The 26,379-nt window shown below is 46.7% G+C and overlaps 2 protein-coding genes and 1 pseudogene across 7 annotated transcripts in view; all 3 read right to left on the minus strand.

Annotated features, from left to right (window-relative positions):
• PRC1 (protein regulator of cytokinesis 1) overlaps window positions 1–583 on the minus strand; it is a 29,445-nt gene extending 28,862 nt beyond the window's left edge. For all 3 annotated transcript variants that reach the window (XM_011948273.1, XM_011948272.1, XM_011948271.1), the window contains exon 1: window positions 338–583. In XM_011948273.1, the coding sequence (XP_011803663.1) occupies window positions 338–348 (11 nt within the window). In that variant the 5' untranslated portion in view covers window positions 349–583. The remainder of the gene's footprint in view (window positions 1–337) is intronic.
• Window positions 584–4,328: 3,745 nt separating this feature from the next.
• VPS33B (vacuolar protein sorting 33 homolog B (yeast)) overlaps window positions 4,329–26,379 on the minus strand; it is a 26,086-nt gene continuing 4,035 nt past the window's right edge. For 2 of the 4 annotated variants that reach the window (XM_011948280.1, XM_011948282.1), the window contains 22 exons: window positions 25,087–25,167; window positions 24,292–24,353; window positions 21,466–21,515; window positions 20,879–20,946; window positions 15,897–15,942; window positions 14,023–14,117; window positions 13,618–13,722; window positions 13,121–13,217; window positions 12,823–12,900; window positions 12,544–12,617; window positions 12,170–12,256; window positions 11,901–11,991; window positions 11,589–11,663; window positions 11,263–11,327; window positions 11,085–11,139; window positions 9,301–9,347; window positions 8,261–8,393; window positions 7,611–7,684; window positions 6,385–6,486; window positions 5,811–5,886; window positions 5,588–5,704; window positions 4,329–4,959 (listed from right to left, as the gene is read on the minus strand). In XM_011948280.1, the coding sequence (XP_011803670.1) occupies window positions 4,880–4,959; window positions 5,588–5,704; window positions 5,811–5,886; window positions 6,385–6,486; window positions 7,611–7,684; window positions 8,261–8,393; window positions 9,301–9,347; window positions 11,085–11,139; window positions 11,263–11,327; window positions 11,589–11,663; window positions 11,901–11,991; window positions 12,170–12,256; window positions 12,544–12,617; window positions 12,823–12,900; window positions 13,121–13,217; window positions 13,618–13,722; window positions 14,023–14,117; window positions 15,897–15,942; window positions 20,879–20,946; window positions 21,466–21,515; window positions 24,292–24,353; window positions 25,087–25,167 (1,758 nt within the window). In that variant the 3' untranslated portion in view covers window positions 4,329–4,879. The remainder of the gene's footprint in view (window positions 4,960–5,587; window positions 5,705–5,810; window positions 5,887–6,384; window positions 6,487–7,610; window positions 7,685–8,260; window positions 8,394–9,300; window positions 9,348–11,084; window positions 11,140–11,262; window positions 11,328–11,588; window positions 11,664–11,900; window positions 11,992–12,169; window positions 12,257–12,543; window positions 12,618–12,822; window positions 12,901–13,120; window positions 13,218–13,617; window positions 13,723–14,022; window positions 14,118–15,896; window positions 15,943–20,878; window positions 20,947–21,465; window positions 21,516–24,291; window positions 24,354–25,086; window positions 25,168–26,379) is intronic. The other 2 variants (XM_011948281.1, XM_011948283.1) reach the window with 2 other exon arrangements.
• LOC105516189 lies at window positions 17,834–18,325 on the minus strand (annotated as a pseudogene).

Below are 26,379 nucleotides of genomic sequence, written 5' to 3' on the forward strand. Positions count from 1 at the left end.
GACTGCTGTGACGCCCTAGTCCCGGGACCTCGCACGGGCCCTGCACCCCTGAACGGGCCCAGAACCCGAGACAGGCATCGCTCTCTCCTGCGTCCGAGCCTGCGGACACCTGGGGCCGCCGGGGGACAGCGCGTCAGGTCTCACCTCCGCCGCGGCCCTCGCACTGGCTCGCCGCCTCCAGACCCTGCCCCTTCGCGCCCCCGGCCTCACTCAGCGCCGACTGCTGTGACGCCCTAGTCCCGGGACCTCGCACGGGCCCTGCACCCCTGAACGGGCCCAGAACCCGAGACAGGCATCGCTCTCTCCTGCGTCCCCTCGATTTCCCCGCAACCCGCACCTTCTCCTCATGGCAGACGCTCCAAGCAGCCGTCAGTCCAGGTCGAGACCTATTCTACACGGCCCCGAGAGCAACAACCACCCGCAAACACCGGCGACCTCACTCCGGGTAGTCACTCCGTGAGCCGTTGAGCCCCGCAAAATTTCAAACCGCGCCACGGGGCGAAGCCTCGCTGCGATTGGCGTCGCGTCCCGTCGCTCCATGAAAATCCCCGCCTCTCGGACTGCAGCTCGCGGGTGCGCAGTCGGGCGGGGACTCGTGAGCCGGGCCTGGAAAGCGCTGGAGCGGGGCGGGGGATGACGTCACTGTCTGTGAGTGGGCGGGCGTGGCCTGCACCTCCCGCTTCCCTCGATTGGCGGCAGCCTCAAGGGACTCCCCTCCCGAGTCGGCTACGTCATCGGAGCACCGCCCCGCCCCGCCCGGCGCAGTTTGTATTCGAAGTGCGCGGGCCGGGAAGGAGTTGAGAGCACCGTGGCTTCGCGGCTTCCCTGAGTCCCGGCTGCCGGGACCGGGAGAGGGGAGGAATAGGAAAGTTAGCGCTTAGTTTCCCTCGCTCATCCAAGAAGCGAACCTTGGAACTGATCTTTGGTGGGACTCTTCCCCAGATGTAGGAAGCCGTACACTAAGGGGAAGGGAAGGAACATTGAGCCCTGCTCAAGGGCCTGGAACCTTTCAACGCTAGTTATCCCATTTAACCTTCACAATCCTGTATGGCGAGTATTGTCACCATTGCAGAGGAAACTCAAAAAGATTTGAATGATTTGCCCAACTCACCTGATTGGTGAATAAGTGCAGATCACCTAGGTGTGGTTTTCTTTCAAATTAGATGAGTTTCTAAATTGTTACATGAAAAATTTAAAACTCAAAAAACATCAAAGTACTTTTGTGACCTCCTTTCCTCTATGAACAGGTTACATCCCTAAATGCTTATATATCACATTTTTTTCCCAGTGATTCATGGTGGCATAATATCCTGGTGTGTAGCTATCTCGCCCATTCTGCTATTGATATTTAGATAATAATTTAAAATATAAGGCTGGACTGAATATCTTCATACATAAATCTTTGCATCCTGCATTTTCGTACAGCTGATTCCTAGAGGTGTAATTACTGAATGCTCCCTTTGTTAATTTGCCTTCCGCACAAAGCCTCACAGGAAAAGTACCCTCCTTTTGTTACCCTCAGCAGGGCTGAATTCTATCGTACTTTTAAACATCTTTGCTCATTTTGTAGGTAAAATAATAATACTGGCATTTCCTTGTTTGGCACTTGATTATAACTGAAATTGCACATTTTTCGTGTTTACTGGCCAACTGTAACTTACGTTCACATGCCTTTTCCCTAAAGGTAAATGATGCTTGTTTGCTTCAGCTTCAGAACCATATTTTTCTTATTTTCAGAAAAACTTCATTGCTGCTTTCAATGTTCTTCTTTTTATTTTAATTGAGATGGAGTCTCGCTCTGTCACCCAGGCTGAAGTGCAGTGGCCCAATCTCGGCTCACTGCACGTCCGCCACCAGGTTCTTGTGCCTCAGCTTCCCAAGTAGCTGAGACTACAGGCATGCACCACCATGCCTGGATACTTTTTTTGTATTTTCAGTAGAGATGGGGTTTCGCCATGTTGGCCAGGCTGGTCTTGAACTCCTGACCTCAGGTGATCCGCCAGCCTCGGCCTCCCAGTGTTGGGATTACAGGCGTGAGCCACCGCGCCCGGCTTCAATATTCTTTTTAACCTATCAGCAGCATGCCAGATATTCACAGCACAAACTCAGTGGACAACAGGCACCACTTTTTCAATTTCCTTGCACTCTGTTGATTAACATTGACACCACTAATAGAGTGGATGGCAGCACCACTTTTAAAATTTACTTGCATTCTTTGTTGGTTAAATTAACAGGAGAGCTTTTCAGAAAGCTTCACAAATTTGTGATCTTCATACATGTTTTTAGGGCCAGCATTGTTAAGTATCCAGAGATAAGACAATTTTTCTCTCGTCCTTTACACGGAGGTGCTGAGGCTAACAAAGTCACAGAACTGATGCAAAGATATCCATTTAGAGCATAAACGCTGCATGTAAAACACTGTGTAATACGTGTTTATAATATATGACCTTAGCCTGGGCAATGTGGCAAAACCCTGTCTCTATAAAAAATACAAAAATTAGCCAGGTGTGGTGGTATGAGCCTCTAGTCCCAGCTACTTGGGAGGCTGAGGTGGGAGGATCACTTGAGCCCAGGAGGTCAAGGCTGCAGTGAGACATGATCATGCCCCTGCACTCCAGCCTAGATGACAAAGCAAGACCCTTTCTCAAAAAACAAACAAACAAACAAACAAAAAAACCCTATTACAGGGTCATATATTTCTACTTGATGGAAGTGCAATGTTTTGCCACTGTTTAATCTTTTTCTGATGCCACCTATTCTTTCTGCGAACAATAGCCCTGTTGGCAGTGTCTTTGGTCTTGCACACTAGCTTGAAATAACACTCAAAATTCTAGCTAGATGCTTGAGGAATGCCTTTTCCTTGGAATGTATTCTTATACAGAATTATCATTATTTTTATTTACTTATTTATTTATTGAGACAGAGTCTTGCTCTTTTGCCCAGGCTGGAGTCCAGTGGCATGATCTCGGCTCACTGCAACCTCTGCCTCCTGGGTTCAAGCGATTCTCCCGCCTCAGCCTCCCGAGTAGCTGGGACCACAGGTGCACACCTCCACAGCCGGCTAATTTTTATATTTTAGTAGAGACAGAGTTTCACCATGTTGGCCAGGCTGGTCTTGAACTCCTGACCTCAAGTGATCTGCCTGCCTCGCCCTCCCAAAGTGCTAGGATTACAGGTGTGAGCCACTGCACCGGGCCCAGAATGATCCTTATTCTATAGGAAGAATACTTTTGATGATCTAGTAACTCAGGTTTTGATTTTCTTTCTTCCTTTTAGTAAGTGGCAGCACTTTGGAATGGGGAACAGATGGGAGGATGAACAGCTGGGAGGGACACTCTTACAAAAACCCAGGCAAGAGACAATAAAGACCTCTATCATAGGGATGGTGAGGAGAAGATGAACTAGAGGCATTTAGAAATAAGAACCAATAGGACAAGGGAACCAGCTGAAGGCGGGGCATAGAAAGAAAAAATCTGAGGTCAAGAATACAATTTTTTGCTCATTTGAACAAAGTTTGGGAATACAGGAAGAAGAGCAGATTAAAGGATTCAAGTAGGGACAAGAGCTTCCACTCATGAGTTTATTTTGTACATGCTGAGTTTGAAGTGCCTGTGGAATGACCAGGTAGGACATACGTGTGTGGAGTGAGATGAAAGCTTGAGATCTGGAAGTGGATGACAACAAAGGACAGAAAGAGGGGAGATGTCAGCAAACGGGATCAAAGAACAACTTAAGAGACTGTGGGAGGACAAAGAAAGGGTATTATGGAAGCTGAATACGACAATTTCAAGGAAAGTGTAGTCATCAGTGGGATCAAGTTGGAAGAGGCCTGAAAAGTGGCCACTAACACAGGTGGTTGTAATTCCTTCTTTTTTCTTTTCTTTTTTGAGAGAGGGTCACAGTTTACTGCAGCCTCAACCTCCTGGGCTCAAGGGATCCTCCCACCTCAGCCTCCCCAGTAGCTAGGAATACAGGCGTGTGCCACCACCCTCGGCTAATTTTTTTATTTTTTGTACAGATGGGGTCTTGCCATGTTATCCAGGCTGGTCTCAAACTCTGGGGTTCAAGCTTTCCTCTTGCCTTGGCCTCCAAAAGTACAGTGATTACAGGCATGAGCCACAGCACCTGGCCTATATTTCATCATTTTTGAAAGGTAAATAGAGAGGGAGAAAGGCTACTAGCATCAGCAATGAGGAGGGTGCTGGTACATTTATAGGAGCACTGTTTGCTGATGCCTGAAATGGCTCTAATGGCACACAGTCTTTCATTTTGTAATAAGAAACAAAACGCTTAAAATTGAAGTGCCTCCTTAAGTTAAAACAACAAAGTCATTTTCTCAAAAATGTAATGAATCACAACATTTTAGAATTGGAAACATGCTTGCTGGTCACCTCATCCATCCCCCTCATTTTATGGTTGAGGAAACTCAGGTACAGAATGGTCAAGTGACTTTTACAGGGAAGAACCGGACCAGGCCACTACAAAGTCCAGGCCAAGAAGCATAGGAAGCCCCTGCAGAAAGCTCCAATGGGCTTTCACTAATAAAGATGGAAGTGCATGTACAGAACAACAAACATATTACATCTGAGAGCAGAGGCTTTATTTACAATGATATTCAAACAGGATTTAGCAAAGGATACCTCTTCCTGCTTGTATCTTAGCAGCATGGGTTGTACTTCATGAACAGAAAAGAGAAATATCCTGGGAGCAGGAAGTAAACTCTCTTCTCAGATATGTTCTCTAAATCCCAACATGTTCCATGCTCCCAGCTCGTAGCAGGTAGTTGGTAGACACTTGGTTATAACAGCTGGGTGCCAGATGCCTGCCTCCCACTGAGGAATGTGTTCAGGGAAGATGTCAACACTGGCCGGGAAAAACATCAGGCTTTCACCTCACTCATAGCCTCCATAAGACGAGCACTGTTTGTGACTGCTGTTGTCAGGAAAATGAACCTGTAGCCTAAGGAGTCAAATGCAGCAGCAGAAGAGACAGCGCAGATCTTAGGCCCCAACGATAACCACAGAGCCCCTACATTTCCACAGTCCCCATGGGATCAGAGCACCAGTTTATAGACAGAGATGTGAGTGCCATATCCTTGGGCACCACTGCTTTCTACGCCTGGTATAACTGGGCTCCCTGCTATAGCAGCCCACAGTAAGGATATGGCAAGTTGTACTCCAAGGCCAGGAGAAAACTATTCCTATGCAGGACACTTTGCGTGGTTTTTTTTTTTTTTTTTTTTTCTTGAGACGGAGTTTTGCTCTTGTTGTCCAGGCTGGAGTGCAATGGCGCCATCTCGGCTCATTGTAACCTCTACCTCCCAGGTTCAAGCAATTCTCCTACCTCAGCCTCCTGAGTAGCTAGGATTACAGGTACCCACCACCATGCCTGGCTAATTTTTGTATTTTTAATAGAGATGGGGTTTCACCATGTTAGTCAGGCTAGTCTCGAACTCCTAACCTCAGGTGATCTGCCCGCCTCGGCCTCCCAGAGTGTTGCGATTACAGGCATGAGCCACTGCGCCCAGCCAACACTTTGTTGCCCAGATACAATACAGGCCAATTCTCACCTTTCTGCTCTCTCTTACCTTTCTCTCTGCCCAGGAACCGGAGGGCTGAGATCTCAGAGAATGTGCAACCACCCAAGAACACCACCAAGATGAGGCGCAGGGACTCACTGGAAGCCTTGTCTTCCTTAGTCATGTCTGTGAGGATCAGGCCAGATTCAGCTCTTCCCTGACATGCTAGTCCTGAGTGGTGCATCCAGCCCACCTCTCACTGCTAGCCTACCCCACTGTTGATGCCACATACCTGTAAATGCAAAGTCACTGCAGTTGAGCAGCCGTACCACCTCATCAAGGCCCTGCCAGCTTCGCCGCTCTAACACCTGCGAAGGTATAAGCACTGTTTTTAAGGCTACAGACAATATCAGGCTTAGGAAAGGAAGGGCACAGCAGCCAGACTGTCACATTTCTTGCTCATTACTCAAGTAGCAAAAAGTTGAGAAAGGGCCAGGTGTGGTGGCTCACGCCTGTGAGTTTGAGGTGGGGCAATCACCTGAGGTCAGGAGTTCGAGAGCAGCCTGGTCAGCATATAGTTGGCCTCGTCTATATGAAACCCCATCTCTACTAAAAATACAAAAATTAGCTGGGTGCAGTGGCACATGCCTATAGTCCCAGCTACTTGGGAAGCTGAGGCAGGAGAATCACTTACATCCAGGAGGCGGAGGTTGCAGTGAGCTGAGATTGCGCCACTGCACTCCAGCCTGGGTGACAGAGTGAGACTCCATCTCTCAAAGAAAAGAAAAAAAGTCAAGACAGGCTAGGGACCAAGAAAAAGCAGAGAGAATGAAACATGAATGGGAGCAAGAGTAATATGCTCTCACCTGCTCAATGATTCGGCAGCTCAAGGGCACATAAGCACCACTGAAGACGTAAGCCATGTCTCGGGGCACTTTCAGATCATACTCGCCATCCACACGTGGGATCTATAAGACAAAGGGACTTGGCCAGGCGCAGTGGCTCACGCCTGTAATCCCAGCACTTTGGGAGGCCAAGGCGGGTGGATCACGAGGTCAGGAGATCGAGACCATCCTGGCTAACACGGTGAAACCCCGTCTCTACTAAAAATGCAAAAAATTAGCCGGGCGTGCTGTGGGCGCCTGTAGTCCCAGCTACTTGGGAGGCTAAGGCAGGAGAATGGCATGAACCCAGGAGGCGGAGCTTGCAGTGAGCTGAGATCACGCCACTGCACTCCAGCCTGGGCGACTGAGGGAGACTCCGTCTCAAAAAAAAAAAAAGAAAAAGACAAAGGGACTTCATTAGGCAAGTGACAGCTCAGCTCCCTAACACTTTAAAGGGTCAGGTCAGATAAAGTGGCATAGCCCAAAGAACAATTCTTATTTCAACAAAAGGGAGAACCAGCAATAGCCCTGAAAAGAGAATCCATAACAGAAGATAGCAGTTTCTGTTCAGTAACTGCCAGTTCTCTGGAATGAGTTCCCATGCACCATTATTGAATAATGTGAAGGGGCTGGAGGGACAGGTTCTCCTTTCCCTGTCCTTAAGAGACATGGGATATGGTTGTCACTGAAGCAGCACTTAGAATATTCTCTGGCATTGGCAGGTACTTGTTACATGTTGATTAAATGAATGAATCTACCATGCTATAAGACTATCAAACAAAAGAATCTTCATACACATGAAATGACAAAAAGGTTTTTGTGGATTCAAAGTACTCCACAATGGGCTGGGCGCAGTGGCTCACGCCTTTAATCCTAGCACTTTGGGAGGCCGAGGTGGGTGGATCACCTGAGGTCAGAAGTTCGAGACCAGAACTTCTGGGGTCAGAAGTTGGCCAATATGGTGAAATCCTGTCTCTACTAAAAATACAAAAATTAGCTGGGTGTGGTGGTACATGCCTGTAATCCCTCGGGAGGCTGAGGCAGGAGAATCACTTGAACCTGGGAGGCAGAGGTTGCAGTGAGCTGAGATTGTGCCACTGCACTCCAGCCTGGGCAACACAGCAAGACTCCATCTCAAAAAAAAAAAAAATAGTACCCCACAATGGAATGAACCCACCGTCTCCCCTAACCATCCCTGTTCCACATACCAAATTCAGCTTTTTGCTGATGGCACGAAAATTGCTCCTCTTGGCCAGAGAACTGAAAGCATCAGTAATCTTTCCTGGGGAAGAAATCTGTGTCAGGTTTCACCTAAGGTCTATGGATTCATGACACTGCCACGGACAACACCATTCAGGACACGACAGCACCTATCACATCCAAAAACTCTCAGAAGCTGTTCAACTACAGTTCCCTGGAACTCCCAGCCTTCTCCCCACCCACAGTCTTCCACCTCCTACAGGGTACCAGGTCTCTACTAAATGCAATCCACAGGGTAACCCAAGTTTATTGGTGTGTGCTTTGGAGTTAAACTGACCTAACTTACTAACTAAGGGACCTGGGACAAACCACTTAATTCTCTAAGCCTGTTTCATCATCCATAAAATGAGGATGAGAAAATTTACCTCACAGAGTCTTCGTGAGGATTCAATGAGAAACTAAAGGGCTCAGCACATGGTAAGTGTTCACTATGTGGAAACCTTTCTTACTGGCAGACGTAGTAGTAATAATAGTAATGACATTAATAGGAAGGAATCAGTCCACCCTCTCTAATTCATTCTGTCCCTCCCAGCATGCTGCCTGTTGAGAGAAGTCAGGACAACAGCTGGAGTAGGGGTCACCTGTGCTCCCTGCTTACCTGCAGCCTTGTCGGTCACCAGCTTGCTCACTTTACTCTCCACGGCTGTGAGGGTGTCCCCGGGGGCCTGCTCCGTTAGGAGCCCAGCTCGTCGCAGATTGGAGAAGGTTAGCAGGTGTTCAGGGCCATAGCTCTGAAGAAGATGCAATTAGACTATTTACTGAGTGTCCAAAGAGCATCTAGCACTGTCAGGCACTACAGAGGTGAGGGAGAGAAGGACTATGTAGCCTCTGCTGCAGTGTGAAGGAGCTCACACTTAGTTGAGATAAATTTTCACATCAGAAATAACCAAACAGGGCTGGGAGCAGTGGCTCATGCCTGTAATCCCAGCACTTTGAGAGACCAGGGCAGGCAGATCACTTGAGGTCAGGAGTTTGAGACCAGCCTGGCCAATATGGTGAAACCCTGTCTCTACTAAAAACACAAAAATTAGCTGGGCATGGTGGCTCGTGCCTGTAGTCTCAGCTCCTCAGGAGGCTAAGGCAGAGAACTGCTTGAACCTGGCAGGCAAAGGTTGCAGTGAGCCGAGATTGCGCCACTGCACTCCAGCTTAGGCAACAGAGCGAGACATCGTCTCAAAAAAAAAAAAAAAGAAAAAGAAAAAGAAATAATTAAACACCAAACGAAGAAGAATAAAAAGCAGCATGAGACTTTAGAGACCTATGGATGTATGGGAAAGGCTTCCTGGATGAAGTAAGACTTGAGAAGTACCAGGAAGGAAAGCTGAATCAATGCCTCACACGGTGCTAAAATGAGAGAGACTCCCAGGAGTAAGAACTCACCTCTGGGGCCAGCGCTGAAATGTTTAAATTCAATTCTCAGCACTGGCCATGCGCCGTCAGTGTATGGGGTGAAACAAGGGTAGAGGGCAGAGAGGCGTGGTGAAAGGTGACTCTCCCTAGTAGCTCTAAGAGGGAGGCCTGAATGGAAACAGGAGGGTAATGGAGGCAGGAAAGGGGCCGCTTCTTTTGCCTCTTTCAAAAATGCCCAGTAACTGCCCTCCACCAAGTTCCCTCAAGAATACATTCTCCAGGCCTTACCTGCAGATACTGTGTTTTCAGAGATCGGTAATCCTTGGGGATCAAACCTAAGAGTGAAGAAAATAAGACAGGTGCATGAGAAAGAGGCCGGCAGAGGCACCCTAAAATGTACAGATCAACCAGCAAAGAATGCCTTCTTCAGGAGGAAGGATTCAGTAAATGTTAACCCTGCTGAGTATACAGTTGGTTCAAATTTTAAGCTTGCTTACTGAAAGATAAAGCCTAGGTCTGGGAGCTCCCAAGAAGACCTGTGAAACATAAGGGTGCTGAGGAGGGGACACTGGAACTAATGGTGATCGTAGTGGGATGTGGGGAGGATGCAGCAGGAGGGAGGAGAAGTGATGACTCATTTATTTATTTATTTATTTGAGATGGAGTCTTGCTTTGTCACCCAGGCTGGAGCGTGATCTTGGCTCACTGCAACCTCCACCTCCTGGGTTCAAGCCATTCTCCTGCCTCAGCCTCCTGAGTAGCTGGGATTACAGGCATGCACCACCATGCCTGGCTAATTGTTGTATTTTTAGTAGAGACAGAGTTTCACCATGTTGGTCAGGCTGGTCTCCAACTCCTGATCTTGAGATCCACCTGCCTTGGCCTCCCAAAGTGCTGGGATTACAGGCGTAAGCCACTGCACCTGGCAGACTCATGCATTTCTTCCTGGCTAAGGGGCAGTTCTACTAGGAACTGCTTCACAACTATTGAGAAATAGGAAAAGTGTTCAAATGAGTTCCAAAAGCATGGTCTTATATGTTTTTCTCCATCGAGGTAAGAATAACTGGGGTTCTAACTATAGTAAATGAGATTTAGAATAAGCAAAATACTTCTCTGGGTAAAAAGCAACCTTCGGCCGGGCACAGTAGCTCACTCCTGTAATCCCAGAACTTAGGGAAGCTGAGGCAGGTGGATCACCTGAGGTCAGGAGTTCCAGACCAGCCTGGCCAACATAACAAAACTCCGTCTCTATTAAAAATACAAAAATTAGCCTGGTGTGATGGCGTGCACCTGTAGTCCCAGCTACTTGAGAGGCTGAGGTGAGAAATCGCTTGAACCCAGGAGGCGGAGGTTGCAGTGAGCCGAGATCGTGCCATTGCACACCAGCCTGGGCAACAGAGCAAGACTCTGTCTTAAAAAAAAAAAAAGAAAAGGAAGAAAAAGAAAAAGAAGGCAATCTTCAAGAATATTCACCAACTGGAAGACTTCAACAGTGAAAACAAGTTGCCACGAAGGTTACAGAATCTGGGATTTTAGAAATGTTCATGAAAACTAGCTGGGCGTGGTGGTGCACACCTGTAGTCCCAGCTACTCAGGAGGCTGAGGCAGGAGAATCACTTGAACCCACGAGGTGGGGGTTGTGATGAGCCGAGATCGCACCACTGCACTCCAGCCTGGGTGACAGAGCTAGACTCTGTCTCAAAAAAATAAATAAATAAAATAAATGTTCATGAAATTAACTTGCTGTCCCTTTTTCCTGGAATGTATCTTTATCTTATTGAAAATAAGGACAGATGGAGTGATGAGAGAAACGCCACTCAGCTCTAAACCCCTGCAGTCCTAAGATATGACAGGGCTCTAGGGTGGCCTGGATGTGGTCCCACTTAGGGCTAAAACAATAAATTACCCTGTGTCCTGGTGATCATTCACCCCAAACAAAAAAGAACCCATAAAATTACAGGGAAACATTCTGTTTGCTACGACATTTGCCTTAGCCTTTCAAAATCACTTCTTCTGTCCCTAAGACATAGTTTCTCAATCTGACATTCTCATCTTTAATCTTTTAGGCTCACCATTCTCAGTGATGGACAAAAGGCACATGAGGCGCAGGCTTTCTATAGGCGACACCTGCATAGGAAGAAAGACTCAAGGAGGACTGAGGCTTCACAACACATGTTCTTTTCCTTCTGCTTAAGGCTGACCCCACCTCTAAACACCATTCTTGGCCCCCGCAGCCCTCCACCTGCGCACCTGCCGGTCTATGTGTTCCTCGATGTAGCTGGTGCTCTCCCGGATGTTGAACCCCTCTAGCAGTGCTGTGAGAAATCAGAGGAGAGCCTGTTACTGGGGGACCAGCTCAGCTGTTGCCATCTATGCTAACAGATGTCTGTCTCCCCATCTCTTTCTCCATCCTTGGGGTGGGTTAAGGGATCCCTAGGACTTCTAGCAGGAAACAGCATTCCACATAGCCAGTGTCAGCTGGAAAGAGCCAGAGAACATCTTTTAAGGGTGGGATGGGGCTGGGAGCTGGGGAAGTAGAAGTGTGGGCAGTAGCACAGCAAGGCTGTGGCAGTTACCATGCTCAGTCTTGATTAGCTCCTGGAAATCCTGCTTGGTTTTCTTCTTCATGATGGATTCACAGGCCCCAATATCTGCAGGTTGGATAAAGGGAGCTGACATATTCCTGTTTCTAGAAAGATGTCCCTTTATTGTCCAGAAGAATAAAAACCTCTCAAGGCAAGATCCAAAAGCACTTCTTCCCACTTTACACCAAATAAGATCATATGCGTCAGATGAACAGGGATCTCCTCCTTGGGGTAACGGTACTCGGGAGCCTTCCCCGGAGGGACACAGTCACTTCCCCTCACGCCCCTTAAGCTGAAACCTACGGAGACTCAGCAGGCGGTGCTCCTGTTTCAGGCCCTTGAGCTCCTGGGACACGAAATTCTTCATCTGCTTAATGTCCATGCCTCTCCGGCGCTGTGGGAAAATTCCCAAAGGTTAACCCCCCAACCTCAGACATGAGAAACCACCACCCTCCCTCAGTTGTCATCCATCCATGAGAAAGGACAGGGAACCTGTCATAATATTAGAAGGAGCAGCAGCCTTGGGAAGCCACTGAGGGAACAAAACAGAGGACCAGGGCTTGGAGCCTCACATCATACTGGGCCTGCAAGTTCCGGGCCTTCTGGCTCAAGAAGCCAAAGACATTGGAGAAGTGCTCATTCCGAATCTCATTAAACACCTGTGAGGGGAGTAAGACAGGAACAACTTACTCTATCAGAACCATCACTTAGCAGTAGAATGACAGTACAGGAAGGGTGCTCAGGTGTTCTGGCAGAAATACAAACAGATCTGAGCTGGGATCCATGAGTCCATATCAAATGCCTACTCCGTGCTCTGGGGTATGCTCTTAACTGGTGGGGAAACCCTCTATCCCATAGAGTCAGCCTCCCCTCACAGAGCTGGGGCCCACAGCCTGGTATAAGCAGTGGCCCTAGGGGGGCCCATTGCTAGTACCCACACCCTCACCTTGTCCTCGGCATTGAGTAGCACCTTCAGGCTCTTGTCAGAGGATGTGACTTCTGGGCCAAAGTCGACACTCCCTTTGAGAGCAGAAGGACAGTTATTAGGATCTCCAATGAGGACTTCCCCTACCCTTCCCTGAACTGCCATAAAGGTCCTCAAACTATTTGGAAGCCAGCAGTTCATTCAGGGTCTGGGTCTCTCCCACAAGCCCTGCCATGTGGGAGGTGCCAAGGCTGATGACCACATCCATCTTGCCAAGATGCAGAGGACCATGGCACTTACCACACTTGATGCGGAAGGTGTCATCTACTAGGCCCTCGTAAACCACTTGGGAGCAAAGTGCTGTCACAAAGTCCACATCTGAAACAGAGATCCCTGACCATGAAGGTTCTCTCTGACCCAGCCTTCTGCACAGCATGCTCAAGGGCAGCTTTGACACTTTCCATAGGGCCAAGGACCCACGCTCCTCAAAGCTGGGATTCACAGCCCTAACCTTAGTATTTTAACTTTGCCACCACGCTTTCCATATTCCCATGTCTTCTAAGGCCAAAAGATGACAGGAGCGCTGGGCATAATTTACCTCTGTCCAAGAGAAAGATATGTCCAATCTCTGGCCTTCGGCCCTTGGTTTCGCCATCCTCCTCCTCCTCCAGGTTCCTCCACAATTCATATGCCATCTGCCAGGGCCCAAAACATTCTCAGTCTTGTGTCCAGGTCCCTACTGCAGCCAACCCCTTCCATGTGATACTTCCTCTTGTCCCCGAGACAGGAGCTCATTATTCACAATATGGCCCTATTTACTCCCATCTGTGTCTATCCTTCCCCGACACTCTTCATACTGGTGAGAAGATGTGTTACTCTGTCCCCAAAATGAAGAGAGATTTAGAAATGCCACCCAGGAGACCCTGGCTTTTGCCTCTCTGTTAGCCACACAAGTTCTCCTCTCTGAGGATCTATTCCAGAACAACAAAAGCAAAGAATACACCTTATATCACAGATACCCTTGGATAACCTCACATGGGTATACAACAGGGGAAACAGGGTCTGCCGGGACAACAGTACTGCTAGTGCTCTTACCTTGGCGCATCTGCCAATTCCATAGCAGTTTGGAAAGGGTCCATAGAGAGTGCTGAGAAGGTGTAAGGCCTGAACCACAGTGTTGATCCAACACTGATCTCCTTCCTGCAGGGACCACACAAGTCATAAAGATATGAATCAACCCAATAGGACCATTTGGAAAGTGGTTAGCCCTAGAAGCCCTGGAGCAGGGTGGCAGGGTCTGGGGGATGCTTGAAAGGTTCATTTTCATTGGCTCCACAGGAAGTCCTGCAAAGACCAATCTGTAGCACTCAATCGCTATATCACTATCACTCATGATAAATTACTTGAGTTGGACAAAGGTTACATTGGTATTTCTAGCCCTCTGCATCCCACATGTGTCTCCATCCCCTGATGCCAAGACCCAAGGGCCTCTGCATTTACCAGAAAGTAATCCCTGAAAAATTCTGGTAGTTCCATGCTCAGCAGATCCACATCAAGAGGCAGCAAAGAGAAGGCCCATTCATCACAGCTCACATCTGTGGGGACACAGAGCATCAGCCTCCCTGTAGAAGGTACTTAGCTCCACGTTAAGAGGGAAGGTCTGCCACAATCATGCAACAAATATTTGAGTGCCTGCCACACGCCAGTACTGCATTAAGCAATGGAGGCTCAAAGAAGAATAAGACACAGTCCCTGCCCTTAAGGAGCTCACAGTCTGATAGGAAAGGAGATGTGACCACAGCAGCCTGTAACACAATGTGGTAAGTGATGGGTTTTTACTAGAGGGCTGACCAAAAGTGCCAAGAAAACGTTCATTCACTCATTCATTCATTCATTCACTCTTTATTTATTTATTTAGAGACTGAGTTTAGCTCTCATCATCCAGGCTGGAGTGCAATGGTAAGATCTCGGCTCACTGCAACCTCCACCTCCTGGGTTCCAGCAATTCTCCTGCCTCAGCCTCCCAAGTAGCTGGGATTACAGGCATGCGCCACCACGCCCAGCTAATTTTTGTATTTTTGGCAGAGACAGGGTTTTCCCATGTTGGCCAGGCTGCTCTCGAACTTCTGACCTCTGGTGATCTGCCCGCCTCGGCCTCCCAAAGTGCTGGGATTACAGGCGTGAGCCACCATGCCCAGCTTGCTCATTCATTATTCAGCAAATATTTACTGAAAGCTGCCTACATGCAGGACTATATGAACACCAGAGATACAGCCGTGAGCAAAACAGACATGCTCCCAACCTTCTGGAGCTTACAGTCTAGTGGGGGAGACACACCAGACAAATTATGACACAAACTGTTAAATCACGGTTGTGCTCCAAAGAGGTCAAACAGCAAGCTGTGAGCACCATATATTAAAGGGCTGTAACCACAACTGGGGGTATAGGAAAGACTTCCCTCAAGAAGAGAAAATTAAGCTTAGAATTTGTGTAAGACTTGGGAAGGCAAAAAGCTGTAGGATGGAGAACGTCCTGGGCACCTGGAAAAGCATGGGTAAAATCCCTCTGGCTGGAGGGTGGTGAGTCAGGAGAAGGAAGTAGCACACAATGAGGCTAACAGGACAGGAGGGGCCAGACTGTGCAAGGGACAGGAGGCATGTTGGGGATTCTGGGCTTTATTTTGAGCTGCTGCCAGATTTCCAGCAAGGAGTGCTGTGATCAGGTTTGGGCTGTGTGGAGAATAGCCCGAGAAATGCACACAGGGGAGGCCCAGTTTTTCCTGTGGAAGCCTTGGAAGGTGAGAAAAGAGTGGTTGGTCATTTCCAACTCTAAGCCCTGGTATTACTTTCATACTGCCCCAATAGTGTTCGTTCTGTCTGTCTGTCTATCTGTCTGTCTATCTATCTATCTATCTATCTATCTGCCTATTTATGAGACTGAGTCTCACTCTTGTCGCCCAGGCTGGAGTGCAATGGCGTGATCTCGGCTCACTGCAACCTCTGCCTCCTGGGTTCAAGCAATTCTCCTGCCTCAGCCTCCCGAGTAAGCTGGAATTACAGGTGTGCACCACCACGCTCAGTTAATTATTGTATTTTTAGTAGAGATGGGGTTTCACCATGTTACCTGGGCTGATCTCGAACTCCTGACCTCAGGCCTCCCAAAGTGCTAGGATTACAGGCGTGAGCCACCGCGACCAGCCCCGAGTAGTGTTCTAATTTGTGGTCCTGTTCCCATTCCCATTCTCAGGAACCTCTCCTCCTGCTACACTAACAGGAATAAGACCAGGAAAAGAAAGAGCTGGGGGGTGGAGAACAACAACAGTTTTTTCTTCGTATGTTCTCTCTCCCTTTCCACTCACATTCATCTCCTCTCACCTCCATAGATTCCCTCTTCCTCAAGCACCATCTCACATGCATAAAACTGAAAGAGAAAAGGAAATTGATTAGTAACCACCTTCTTCTCTGTTCTCTCCATTTCTCTGCAGTTCCTCTGTGGTCACTGATGAGGACAATAATTACTGAACCCAGTGAAAAAAAAAAGAATCCAGACTCTTAGATCTAGAAAGGACCATTAGAATCATCCAGCCCAGCACTTCGTTTCTTTCTCATCCATTTAATTTATGTTTGAGTAAATTGTTTCTTATCTCGCCGAGCGAATGGAAGAACTTTACAAAGGAGAAGGAATTCAGCTGTCTTTGAAAGGTAAGTTGTACAGGCAGAGATGAGAGCAACGGCATGAAGTGCTCTGGAAATTGTGGAGAAGCAGATGGGAGCAAACGATCTGTAAAAGGGAGAGTAAGTTCTGTTTAGGACATGCCCACGGGACCTCTGGAGACACAGACAAGGACTTGGGATTAAGTAGCATATACCCTGTATTTAAAGTGGATGATGTGGCTGGGTGCAGTGGCTCACTCCTATAAACCCATAACTTCAGAAGGCCGAGGCAGGTGAATCGCTTGAGTCCAGAAGTTCTAGACCAGCTTGGGCAACAAGGTAGAGACCCCATCTCTACCAAACAATGAAAAATTAGCCGGGCACGGTGGTGCGTGCCTGTAGTCCCAGCTACTCAGGAGGCTGAGGTGGGAGGATCATTTGAGCCCAAGAGGTCAAGGCTGCAGTGAGCCAAGATTGCGCCACTGCACTCCAGCCTGGGCAACAGAGTGAGACCCTATCTCAAATAAATAAATAAAAAAGTAGATGGTCTGTCCAAGAGAAAAGAACACACAGAGGAGAGCTAAGGACAGCACCCTAGGGAACACCAAGATGAAAGGGGGCCAGAGTACAGGACCTGGCAGAGAAGACTGAGAAAGAACACTCAGAGAGGTAGGGGCAGCAGAAAACAGCAACAGTCAAGGCAGAAAAGGTCAGAGTTGCAAGGAAGGGTGGGCAACAGTGTCAAATGCCAGGGAAGTTAAGTAGGATTAACATTAAATAGACACCAGTGGATCTGACAACAGAGACCTGAGGGAGACTTGATGAAACGACGGAGGTAGAGATGAGAAAGCAGAAGCAGTGACAGTAGAAGTCTTCACAGAAGCCTGGCCATGAAAGAAGGGGGAGTCCTGAGAAGAGATGAAATGGGGTACATTGTTTAGAAGGGATAGACATGGGTGAAGGCAGAAGAGAAAGTCTACCTGGTAAAGCAAGATAATGGAGAAGGAAAGCAAAAATGGGGTCAAGAACTGGCATGGAACAGCTCATCTTCGAAGGGAAAAGGCCACGATCTCTTCCTCCTTTGAGGTAAGTGGGGAAAGGGTGAATATTTGAAAGTAATAAGAAAGAATGCTGAGGGCACTCACATCTGATAATAAGATGACATTATTATTATTATTATTTTTAAAGGTACTCAAACGTCAACTTTATTGTTTCTATATAAACACCTTTTTGTACTGAAAACTGTAAAAATAACAACGTTTGCTGTGATTGCAATCCAAATTTTTGAAAGCCAGAAAATCTAGTTATTATGCTATAGCCAAACTACCTAATGCTTTCTTTATCTACAAGTAACTTTGCTTCAGTTTCTTGATGTTGGGTTTCATCTCACTGACTTTGGGCTTCTCAGACGCATAGGAATACTTATGTCGTCTTTGGGTCAAATCAAACAGTAAAGCTAAAGTTATTCAAATACATTCAAATGACACAGATCCCTTACAAATGACTAGTATCATAGTAGGAAGAAAAAGATACAAGAAGAAAAATACATCCTAGAACTCGTTAATATTATTGGTGTATAGTCTATACTAGCATAGAATAGCTTTCACAACCTGCTATATAAGATTACCAGCAAGAAGAAAAAGGTACAAGAATAAGTTTTATGGCTGAAGTGGCTTGGTGTCATAATTCCCTATTCTAGCATTCTCAGAAGGATCCCATCCATTAGACACGCAGAAACTGCAGGGACATTTGAATGGTCTTGATTCCCTAACTCCCTTAAGCCCAGTGTTTGTTAGTATTCTTTCATGCGTACGAACTCTGCCCAGTAACATGTATCTGAATCTTGCCATCCTTTCTCTCTGCACAGACAGCAATGTTCTTACTCCTCTCCTCCTGTAAATCAAGTCATCTCTGATTTCCCTGAGGACTGGTGCTCTTGCAGCAATTCCATCTATCACTCGATGGAGTGACTCTTCTGGTAGAGGGGAAGGGGATTCATTACTGGCATTGATAGTCAAGTTACTAAGGTTCTTTATCAACATCTTGGAACAGATTTCAGAGGCCCCTGAATCGTCCCGAGAATTTTCTTGGGTCAGGATTTGTGAAGACTCTGGGATGGAGGTTGGATTAAACTGCTGTGATGGGTCCATCTGCGTCTTGAACAACACTAAGCTTCTCCTGGATCTTTGAAACCAAGCAGAAACTCAAGATGACATTATTAACAGCTAATGTTGTAAGACCTTAAAATGGATTAGGCATTATTCTTCGTGTTTTACAAGAATCACTTGTCTTCATCTTCATACTAGCTCTGTGAGGTGTAGATCAATGCTACGTGCTCCTTGTTTTACTGTTACACAGAAGAATCCTATTCCTCCCTCACTCATTTCTGCCAGGAAAACTGAAATCTACAGGCCTGCTTTTAACTTTTAGTGGTAAGTAATGGAATTCCAGAGCCAGGTCTGAAAACTGCCAATCTTCATAATCAACAAAGGAGTCTCAAAGAAGAGAGAGAGAGCCTCCTAATATAAAATTAGGTCAAAATAATTCGATTAGATAAGGTGTTAAGTGGAGAACACTCATAAAAATACCAATTTTGTTTTTCTGTGTAATATAGAGACTTGTAGGATTATTTTAACTTATAGGATTATTCCCTGTTAATACAAATGTGTCCTTGGCCAGGCGCAGTGGCTCATGCCTGTAATCCTAGCACTTTGGGAGGCAGAGGTGGGTGGATTGCCTGAGCTCAGGAGTTCGAGACCAGCCTGGGCAATATGGCAAACCGAACCTCCATTAAAAATACAAAAAATTAGCCAGGCATGGTGGTGCACACTTGTAGTCCCAGCTACTCGGGAGGCTGAGGCAGGAGAATTGCTTGAACCTGGGAGGTGGAGGTTGCAGTAAGCCAAGACTGCGGCACTGCACTCCAGCCTGGGTGACAGAGCAAGACACTGTCTCCAAAAACAAAACAAAACAAAACACCAAATCTGTCCTTGGAAGCATAATTTGAAAAAAAAAGAAATGGTTTTGTAAGGGTCCAAGAACTAGAAATTATTGCTATGACTCTTTTAATAGCGTTCAAAAGTACCTATAATTCTGAGTGGTTGTCCTACTCAATAATTTCTTGCCCTGGTAATAATACTTCACATGTTTGTATTCCTAAGCATATTATCTTAAGATAAATATTTGTAAGATTGTGCTATCAATCTTCAGGTGACATTCAAAGGAAGGTCACTGGTTCTTTCCTCTTATTCCTTTTACAGAAGGAGAAGACAATATAAGCCTAGGGTCCCACTTGATTTCTTATTTCAACAGAGACTCAAAGTCATCTCACTTAAATGAAGAGATAGGTACTATTATCAACTCTGTCTTCCAGATGAGAAAACCGAGACACGGAACAGCTTAGTACCTAACCCAAGACCACACAGGTAATAAGGCCTCAAGGGTGGATTTTATCCAGACAGCCTGGTTTCAGAGGCTTCAGTCCTTAGTTACTGCTTCTATTTTCTCCAGAATTTTCTTAGAAAGACTGAAAAGGAATACATTCCTGTTCTTCCTAGTCTAGTTTCTACCTTCTCTAAGTATGCATGCACTACTTGCTGTAGCTTTATAGGCCTATGGTTGGCAAGGTAAAGGCCTGGAACGTCATTCCTCCCAATCACTGGGATTGAGGATGAATGTAGCTAATGCAGAGGTGAGAGGGGAGCTCAATGGAATCAAGAAATGGACAGACTATGATGGACCTCCAAATATGTACTGCAATTATTGAGTTAAAGATGGAAGAGCTCTAGCCTGGCTATGCTAACTCACTGTGTGAGCACGGGCTTCAGTTCTCTCAGCTGCTCAAAGTTGGGGTGGAGTAAAACAGTCTCTAAGTCTCCTTTCCTGTGCAAGAAAAGGCTTTTCCAATACATGGTGGCATGGTTCTAGTAACCTAGGGGCAGCCCAGTCACATCCCTAAAAGCATAGGGGATGGGAGGAGGGGGGTGATGATTTATCTAATTTATTATTAAAGAGGGATACAGGGAGAAAGTCATTGGAAAGCCGTAACATTGTGCACCATTACTATATTAGAGTTTGTGTTAGGGATACAGAGCAGGTTCTACCTCGCAAGTGTGAAGCTTTTCATTTAAAAAAATCTACGTAGAGGCCTCCTCACACAATTCCACAACACTTTATTTGGGACAGTATGCTGGCAGACCCTCTGCTAAACAATTGAAGATATGTAAATGAAAAGACAGTGACAGGTATTTTGTTCAATCATAGATAATTTGCTTTGAGGGAGTGCAATGGAAACTGAATCCCCAGGGCAACAGTGTTGGGAGGTACAGCCTAATAACAGGTGATTGGATCATAAGGGAGGAGTCCTCATGAATGGATTAATGTCCTTATGGCAGGAGGGGGTTGCTATAAGGCAAGTCCAGCCCCTGGGTGCCTCTTGGTCTCATGTGCTGGCTTCTACCTTCCACCCTTCTGCCATGGGATGACCCTCGCCAGATGCCAGCCTCACACTCTTGGATTTCACTACCTCCTCAGACCATGAGCTAAATAAATTTCTGTTCATTATAAATTACCTAGTCTCAGGCATTCTGTTACAGCAACAGAAAACGAACTGAGACAGGGAGGTAGTGCTGTTGGCCCCTTACCCCTGCCTGGTCCTCAGTCCTGTTCTACCTTATCCCACTTCCTCTAGGATTCAAACTCACCTTTTGAGGGCTGAAGATCACTTTGTATTTGCGAGTTCTGCCAGCCAATTTGTCAGCATTGACAAGACCTACAGAGAGAAGGAATGCAGCCCAGCAAGCCATGAGCCGTCTGTTACACTAGAAGCAGGGAAGCTGCCAGGCATGGTGGCTCACGCCTGTAATCCCAACACTTTGAGAGGCCGAAGCAGGTGGATCACCTGAGGTCAGGAGTTTGCGACCAGCCTGGCCAACATGGTGAAACTCCGTCTCCACTAAAAATATAAAAAATTAGCCCAGTCTGGTGGTGGGCACCTGTAGTCACAGCTACTCAGGAGGCTGAGGCAGGAGAATCGCTTGAACCCGGGAGGCGGAGGCTGCAGTGAGCCCAGATCACGCCATTGTGCTCCAGACTGGGCAACAAGAGTAAAACTCCGTCTCAAAAAAAAAAAAATGACAACAACAAAAAAGAAGCAGGGAAGCAGATATCCTTCACAAGTGCTACAGCCAACTCAAACAATTATTTTCTTATTAGAGGGTCCTTATGGCCAAAGCCCTTAGATCTTGCCCGCCCTTTCCCACAGTCACACATAGTACCATGGCACACTCACTGGCAATGTATCGCATATTCTTGATGCGGGGTCTGACCAAGAAGCACAATCTATGAGAGAGAAAGAAAAAAAAACAGTGAAGAAAAATTATCAAGTTGGATAGCAACTTAGAAGAAACTGAAACAATATCAACTTTTTTGCCATTTTCCCTACAGGTCTCATCCTAGCCAAAGCTATGCCATTCTCTTGGTCCTCTGTACACCAACCACAGAAGATACTCTCAACACAATGGGTAGAATGTGATGAGCTAGGTACATTACTGGCCCTATAGTGGACCCAAAAATTGCTGTTCTCAAATAACTTACAATCCAGTGGGCAAAAAAAGGTGCATATATGGAGTATATTAACAGTCAGTGCCGAAAAACAATACAAGAATACCCCATAAAAATATACAATTATTATTTGTCAGTTAAAAATAAAGGCTGGGCATTGTGGCTCACACCTGTAATCCTAACACTCTGGGAGGCCAAGGTGGGCAGATTGCTTGAGCTCAGGAGTTCGAAACTAGCCTCAGCAACACAGTGGGACCTCATCTCTATTAAAAATAATAAGAGTAGGCTGGGAGCAGTGGCTCACACCTATAATCCCAGCACTCCGGGAGGCAGAGGCAGATGACCTGAGGTAAGGAGTTTGAGACCAGCCTGGCCAACATAGAGAAACCCCGTCTCTACTAAAAAATACAAAAATTGGCTGGGCATGGTGGTACATGCCTGTAATCCCAGCTACTCAGGAGGCTGAGGCAGGAGAATTGCTTGAACCCGGGAGGCGGAGGTTGCAGTGAGCCCAGATTGCGTCATTGTTCTCCAGCCTGGATGACAAGAGCTAAACTCTGTCTCAAAAAACATAAAATAAAATAAAATAAAAAATAAATAATAATAATCATAAAATAAAATACAAGAACTATAAGGCCTGGTGAGGTGGTGCATGTCTATAATCCCAGCATTTTGGGAGGCCGAGGTGGGTGGATCACCTGAGGTCAAGAGTTCAAGACCAGCCTGGCCAACATAGAGACACCCCATCTCTACTAAAAATACAAAAATTAGCTGGGCATGGTGGCAGGCGCCTGTAATCACAGCTACTTGGGAGGCTGAGGCAGGAAAATTGCTTGAACCTGGGAGGCGGAGGTTGCAGTGAGCTGAGATCCCGCCACTGCACTCCAACCTGGGTGACAGAGGTAGACTCCTACTCAAAAAAATAAAATAAAACTACAGGCAGACGCAGTGGTGCACACTTGTAATACCAGTTACTCAGGAGGCTGAGGTAGGAGGATCCCTTGAGCCCAGGAGCTCAAGGCTGCAGTGAGCTATGATTGCACCACTGCACTCCAGCCTGTGCAACAGAGTGAGACTCTGTCTCTGAAAATAAATAAATTTAATTAAAAAAATTTAAAAATGTAAGAAAGTAATAGAAAATAATGTTTTTCAAACTGGGGTCCATGGATATATTCTCCATGTATCCAGGAGAATTTTTTCTTCTAAGAAAACGTGTACATTAAGTTTCAGAAATACTTTAAAATCAAGGCAACAGCTGTACATGACTACAGGCCGAGTGAACAGGATAAATACAAAATGCCACGGAAATCCAGAGGAGAAAATCACCCTGGATTGGAACGGCAACAGAGAGCTTCATGGAGGAGGTGGCTGGGCTCTGAATGATGGACATTCTTTTTTTTTTAATATTTTTTATCTTTGAGACTTAGTCTGGCTCTGTTGCCCAGGCTGGAGTGCAGTGGCACAATCTCGGCTCACTGCAAGCTCCACCTCCCGGGTTCACGCCATTCTCCTGCCTCAACCTTCCGAGTAGCTGGGACTACAGGCACCCGCCACAACACCTGGCTAATTTTTTGTATTTTTAGTAGAGACGGGTTTCACCGTGTTAGCCAGGATGGTCTTGATCTCCTGACCTGGTGATCCACCCGTCTCGGCCTCCCAAAGTGCTGGGATTACAGGTGTGAGCCACAGCGTCTGGCGGACATTCTTTATAGGAGCAGTGAGGACAGGAGAGAATTTCAGGCAGAGCAAATGGAGTGATGAAAAAGGTGAAGGCACAGGCACAGAGCTGAGAGGCAGGTGGAAGCACAACTCAACAGAGGCTTGAAGGGGACACACAAGAGACAAGGCTGGAAAGGTAATGTGGGAGGCCACGCTGCAGACAGCCTTGGAGTCTATGACAAATAATGTAGACAATCTTCAGCAAGTAATGAGAGGCCTTGCAGATTCTATTTTTTTTTTTTCTTTTTTCTTTTTGAGATGGAGTCTTGCTTTGTCACCCAGTCTGGAGTGCAGTGGCGTGATCTTGGCTCACTGCAACTCATCCGCCTCCCGGGTTCAAGTGATTCGCCTGGCTCAGCCTCCCGAGTAGCTGGGATTACAGGCACACGCCACCACACCAGGCTAATTTTTGTATTTTTAGTAGAGATGGAGTTACACCACGTTGGCCAGGCTGGTCTCTATCTCCTGACCTCAGAAGATCCGCCCACCTCGGCCTCCCAAAGTGCTGGGATCACAGGCGTGAGTTGCCGCACCCGGCTGCCTTGCAGGTTCTTGAGAAGAGAGCGATGAAAATAATTTTGAAAGATTAGCCAATCTGGTTACAGACTGTAATATAAATTAGAGAGGGAAGAGGACAAGAAACCACAGAAAGGAAACTACAGACAACAAAACAAAACAACAAAACAAAACAAAACTACAGAAGAGTAACCTAGCTATGAAATTGTAAAGTTCAGGGAGGTGAACCATATATCTCAGCAAGGACAGATGAAAGGCAAATGTGCCCCTAGGGACCTCCTCCAGCTTGGAGTAGGGACAGACTCTCCCAGACACTCACTGTTCACTGGAGCTGAGGGCTGGCTTGTTCTCCACCTTGTATAGCTTGTCTACTTCGTGTTGCTACAGAGAGAATCCAATAAGACAATGGACATAAGAGTGCCTGAAAAGCACAAAGGGTGATACGAAGATAGGGGACTTCTTGAGGGCTTCCTAATTATGCTAATTCTAGGAATCAAACTGCTCCCCTGACAACCATCCCACTGAACTTTCCTCAAGCTGTCAATAGGAAAACCAAAAATGAAATAAAAACAGTATGGGCCAGGTGCGGTGGCTCATGCCTGTAATCCCAGCCATGTTGGGAGGCCAAGGCAGGAGGATCACTTGAACCCAGGAGTTTGAGATCAGCCTGGGTAACATAACAAGACTCCATCTCTACAAAATTAAAAAAAAAAAATCATATATTCCGTAGCAAACAGACTCAGAAAAATAAATAACAAATTTAAATTTAAAAATTAACCAGGTGCAGTGGCACATGCCTGTGGTCCCAGCTACTTGGGAAGCTGAGGCAGGAGGATCGCCTGAGTCCAGGAGGTCAAGACTGCAGTGAGCTGTGACTATGCCATTGCACTGTATTCCAGCCTGGGCGACGGAGAGAGACTTCATCTCCCTCCTCAAAAAAATACAAAACAAAAAAATATGAACAACAGCATCGATCTCCCTTTTCCACCTAATTAAGCTACTCTATGTTTGCCCTACAACGGTAGTCACTCATCAGTAATTTGTATTGTTCATCAAAAGAAAAACTGCTCAAAGAGGAAAGAGGGGCATGACCCCCAGGGGAAAGGGATAGTACCTTCAGAATGGAGACATTGGCAATTCGATCCAAAGGGCTCATGAGATCTGCCTCAATGAATAAATCCTTTTTTCCAGGAAGCTGAAGGAGACACAGTATGTTGGGTCACTCACAGGTCACACGAGCTTCCTCACTTGAGAACTAGCCTAGCCACCCATCTAACAGAAGCATAGTCTCTGAGGTGGGAGGGCACTAAGCATCGTCTAGCCCAGCACCTTATTTATTATCTGTATCCATAGTTGACACTTTTCTGTATATTTACCTGTTTTGCCTTCTTGTTTTCTGTACCAGCGGGAAGAAGACATCCCACCTTCTTTCTCAGGTTAACTCCTTGTCACTCAACCCTTCTGCTCACCTGTGACCTTGGTCTGCATTTCACTCCCCTTCTCTGCTGCCTCCTCCACTGTGGCTCCCAACCACCCCTGGTCTCCTGCTGAATAAAGCCAAACACAACAGAACCCCACCTTGCATTTTTCTCCTAAGTACAAAATAAAATAGCACACGCTCACTGCAGAAAACTTAGCAAACCCAGGACAATCCTCACCCCATCACCCTTCCACTCCCCCACCCCACAATCCCTGTCATACAATTTCTACACCACCACTCCTGACACAGATCTCAATGTCTGTTCAGAGGAAGGAGAGGTCACAGTTAGTGACAGGGAGCAGAAAGTCATTGGGAGATTCCTCTCAACCAGGCCTTCATGAATGGGTAGGATGTTGACACAGATGTTTGAAGAGGGCAGTCCAGCAAAAATCAGAAAGAGAACATAGGCTGTGTGGTAAGGGGACGATTTTGCCCTCTGAGGGACGTTTGACAATATCCAGACACATTTTTGGTTATCTGACTCAGGGTAGAGGTTTTACTGGCATCTCGTGGGTAGAGGCCAGGGATGCTGCGAGACACCCAACAATGCACAGGCCAGCCCCCACCACAAAGAATGATCCAGTCCAAAAGGTCAACGGTATAGAGGGCAGGAAATTTTTTATTTATTTATTTTTAATCTTATTTGTTGTTTTGTTTTGTTTGTTTTTTGAGACAAAGTCTCCCTCTGACACCAAGGCTGGAGTGCAGTGGTGTGATCTCGGCTCACTGCAACCTCCGGCTCCCGGATTCCAGCAATTCTCTGCCTCAGCCTCCCGAGTAGCTGAGATTACAGGTGCCTGCCACCACACCTGGCTAATTTTTGTATTTTTAGTCGAGATAGAATTTCACCATCTTGGCCAGGCTGGTCTTGAACTCCTGACCTCGTGATCCACCTGCCTCAGCCTCCCAAAGTGCTGGGATTACAGG

Source organism: Colobus angolensis, unplaced genomic scaffold (assembly GCF_000951035.1).
Source record: "Colobus angolensis palliatus isolate OR3802 unplaced genomic scaffold, Cang.pa_1.0 Scaffold278, whole genome shotgun sequence".
Taxonomy (NCBI): domain Eukaryota; kingdom Metazoa; phylum Chordata; class Mammalia; order Primates; family Cercopithecidae; genus Colobus; species Colobus angolensis.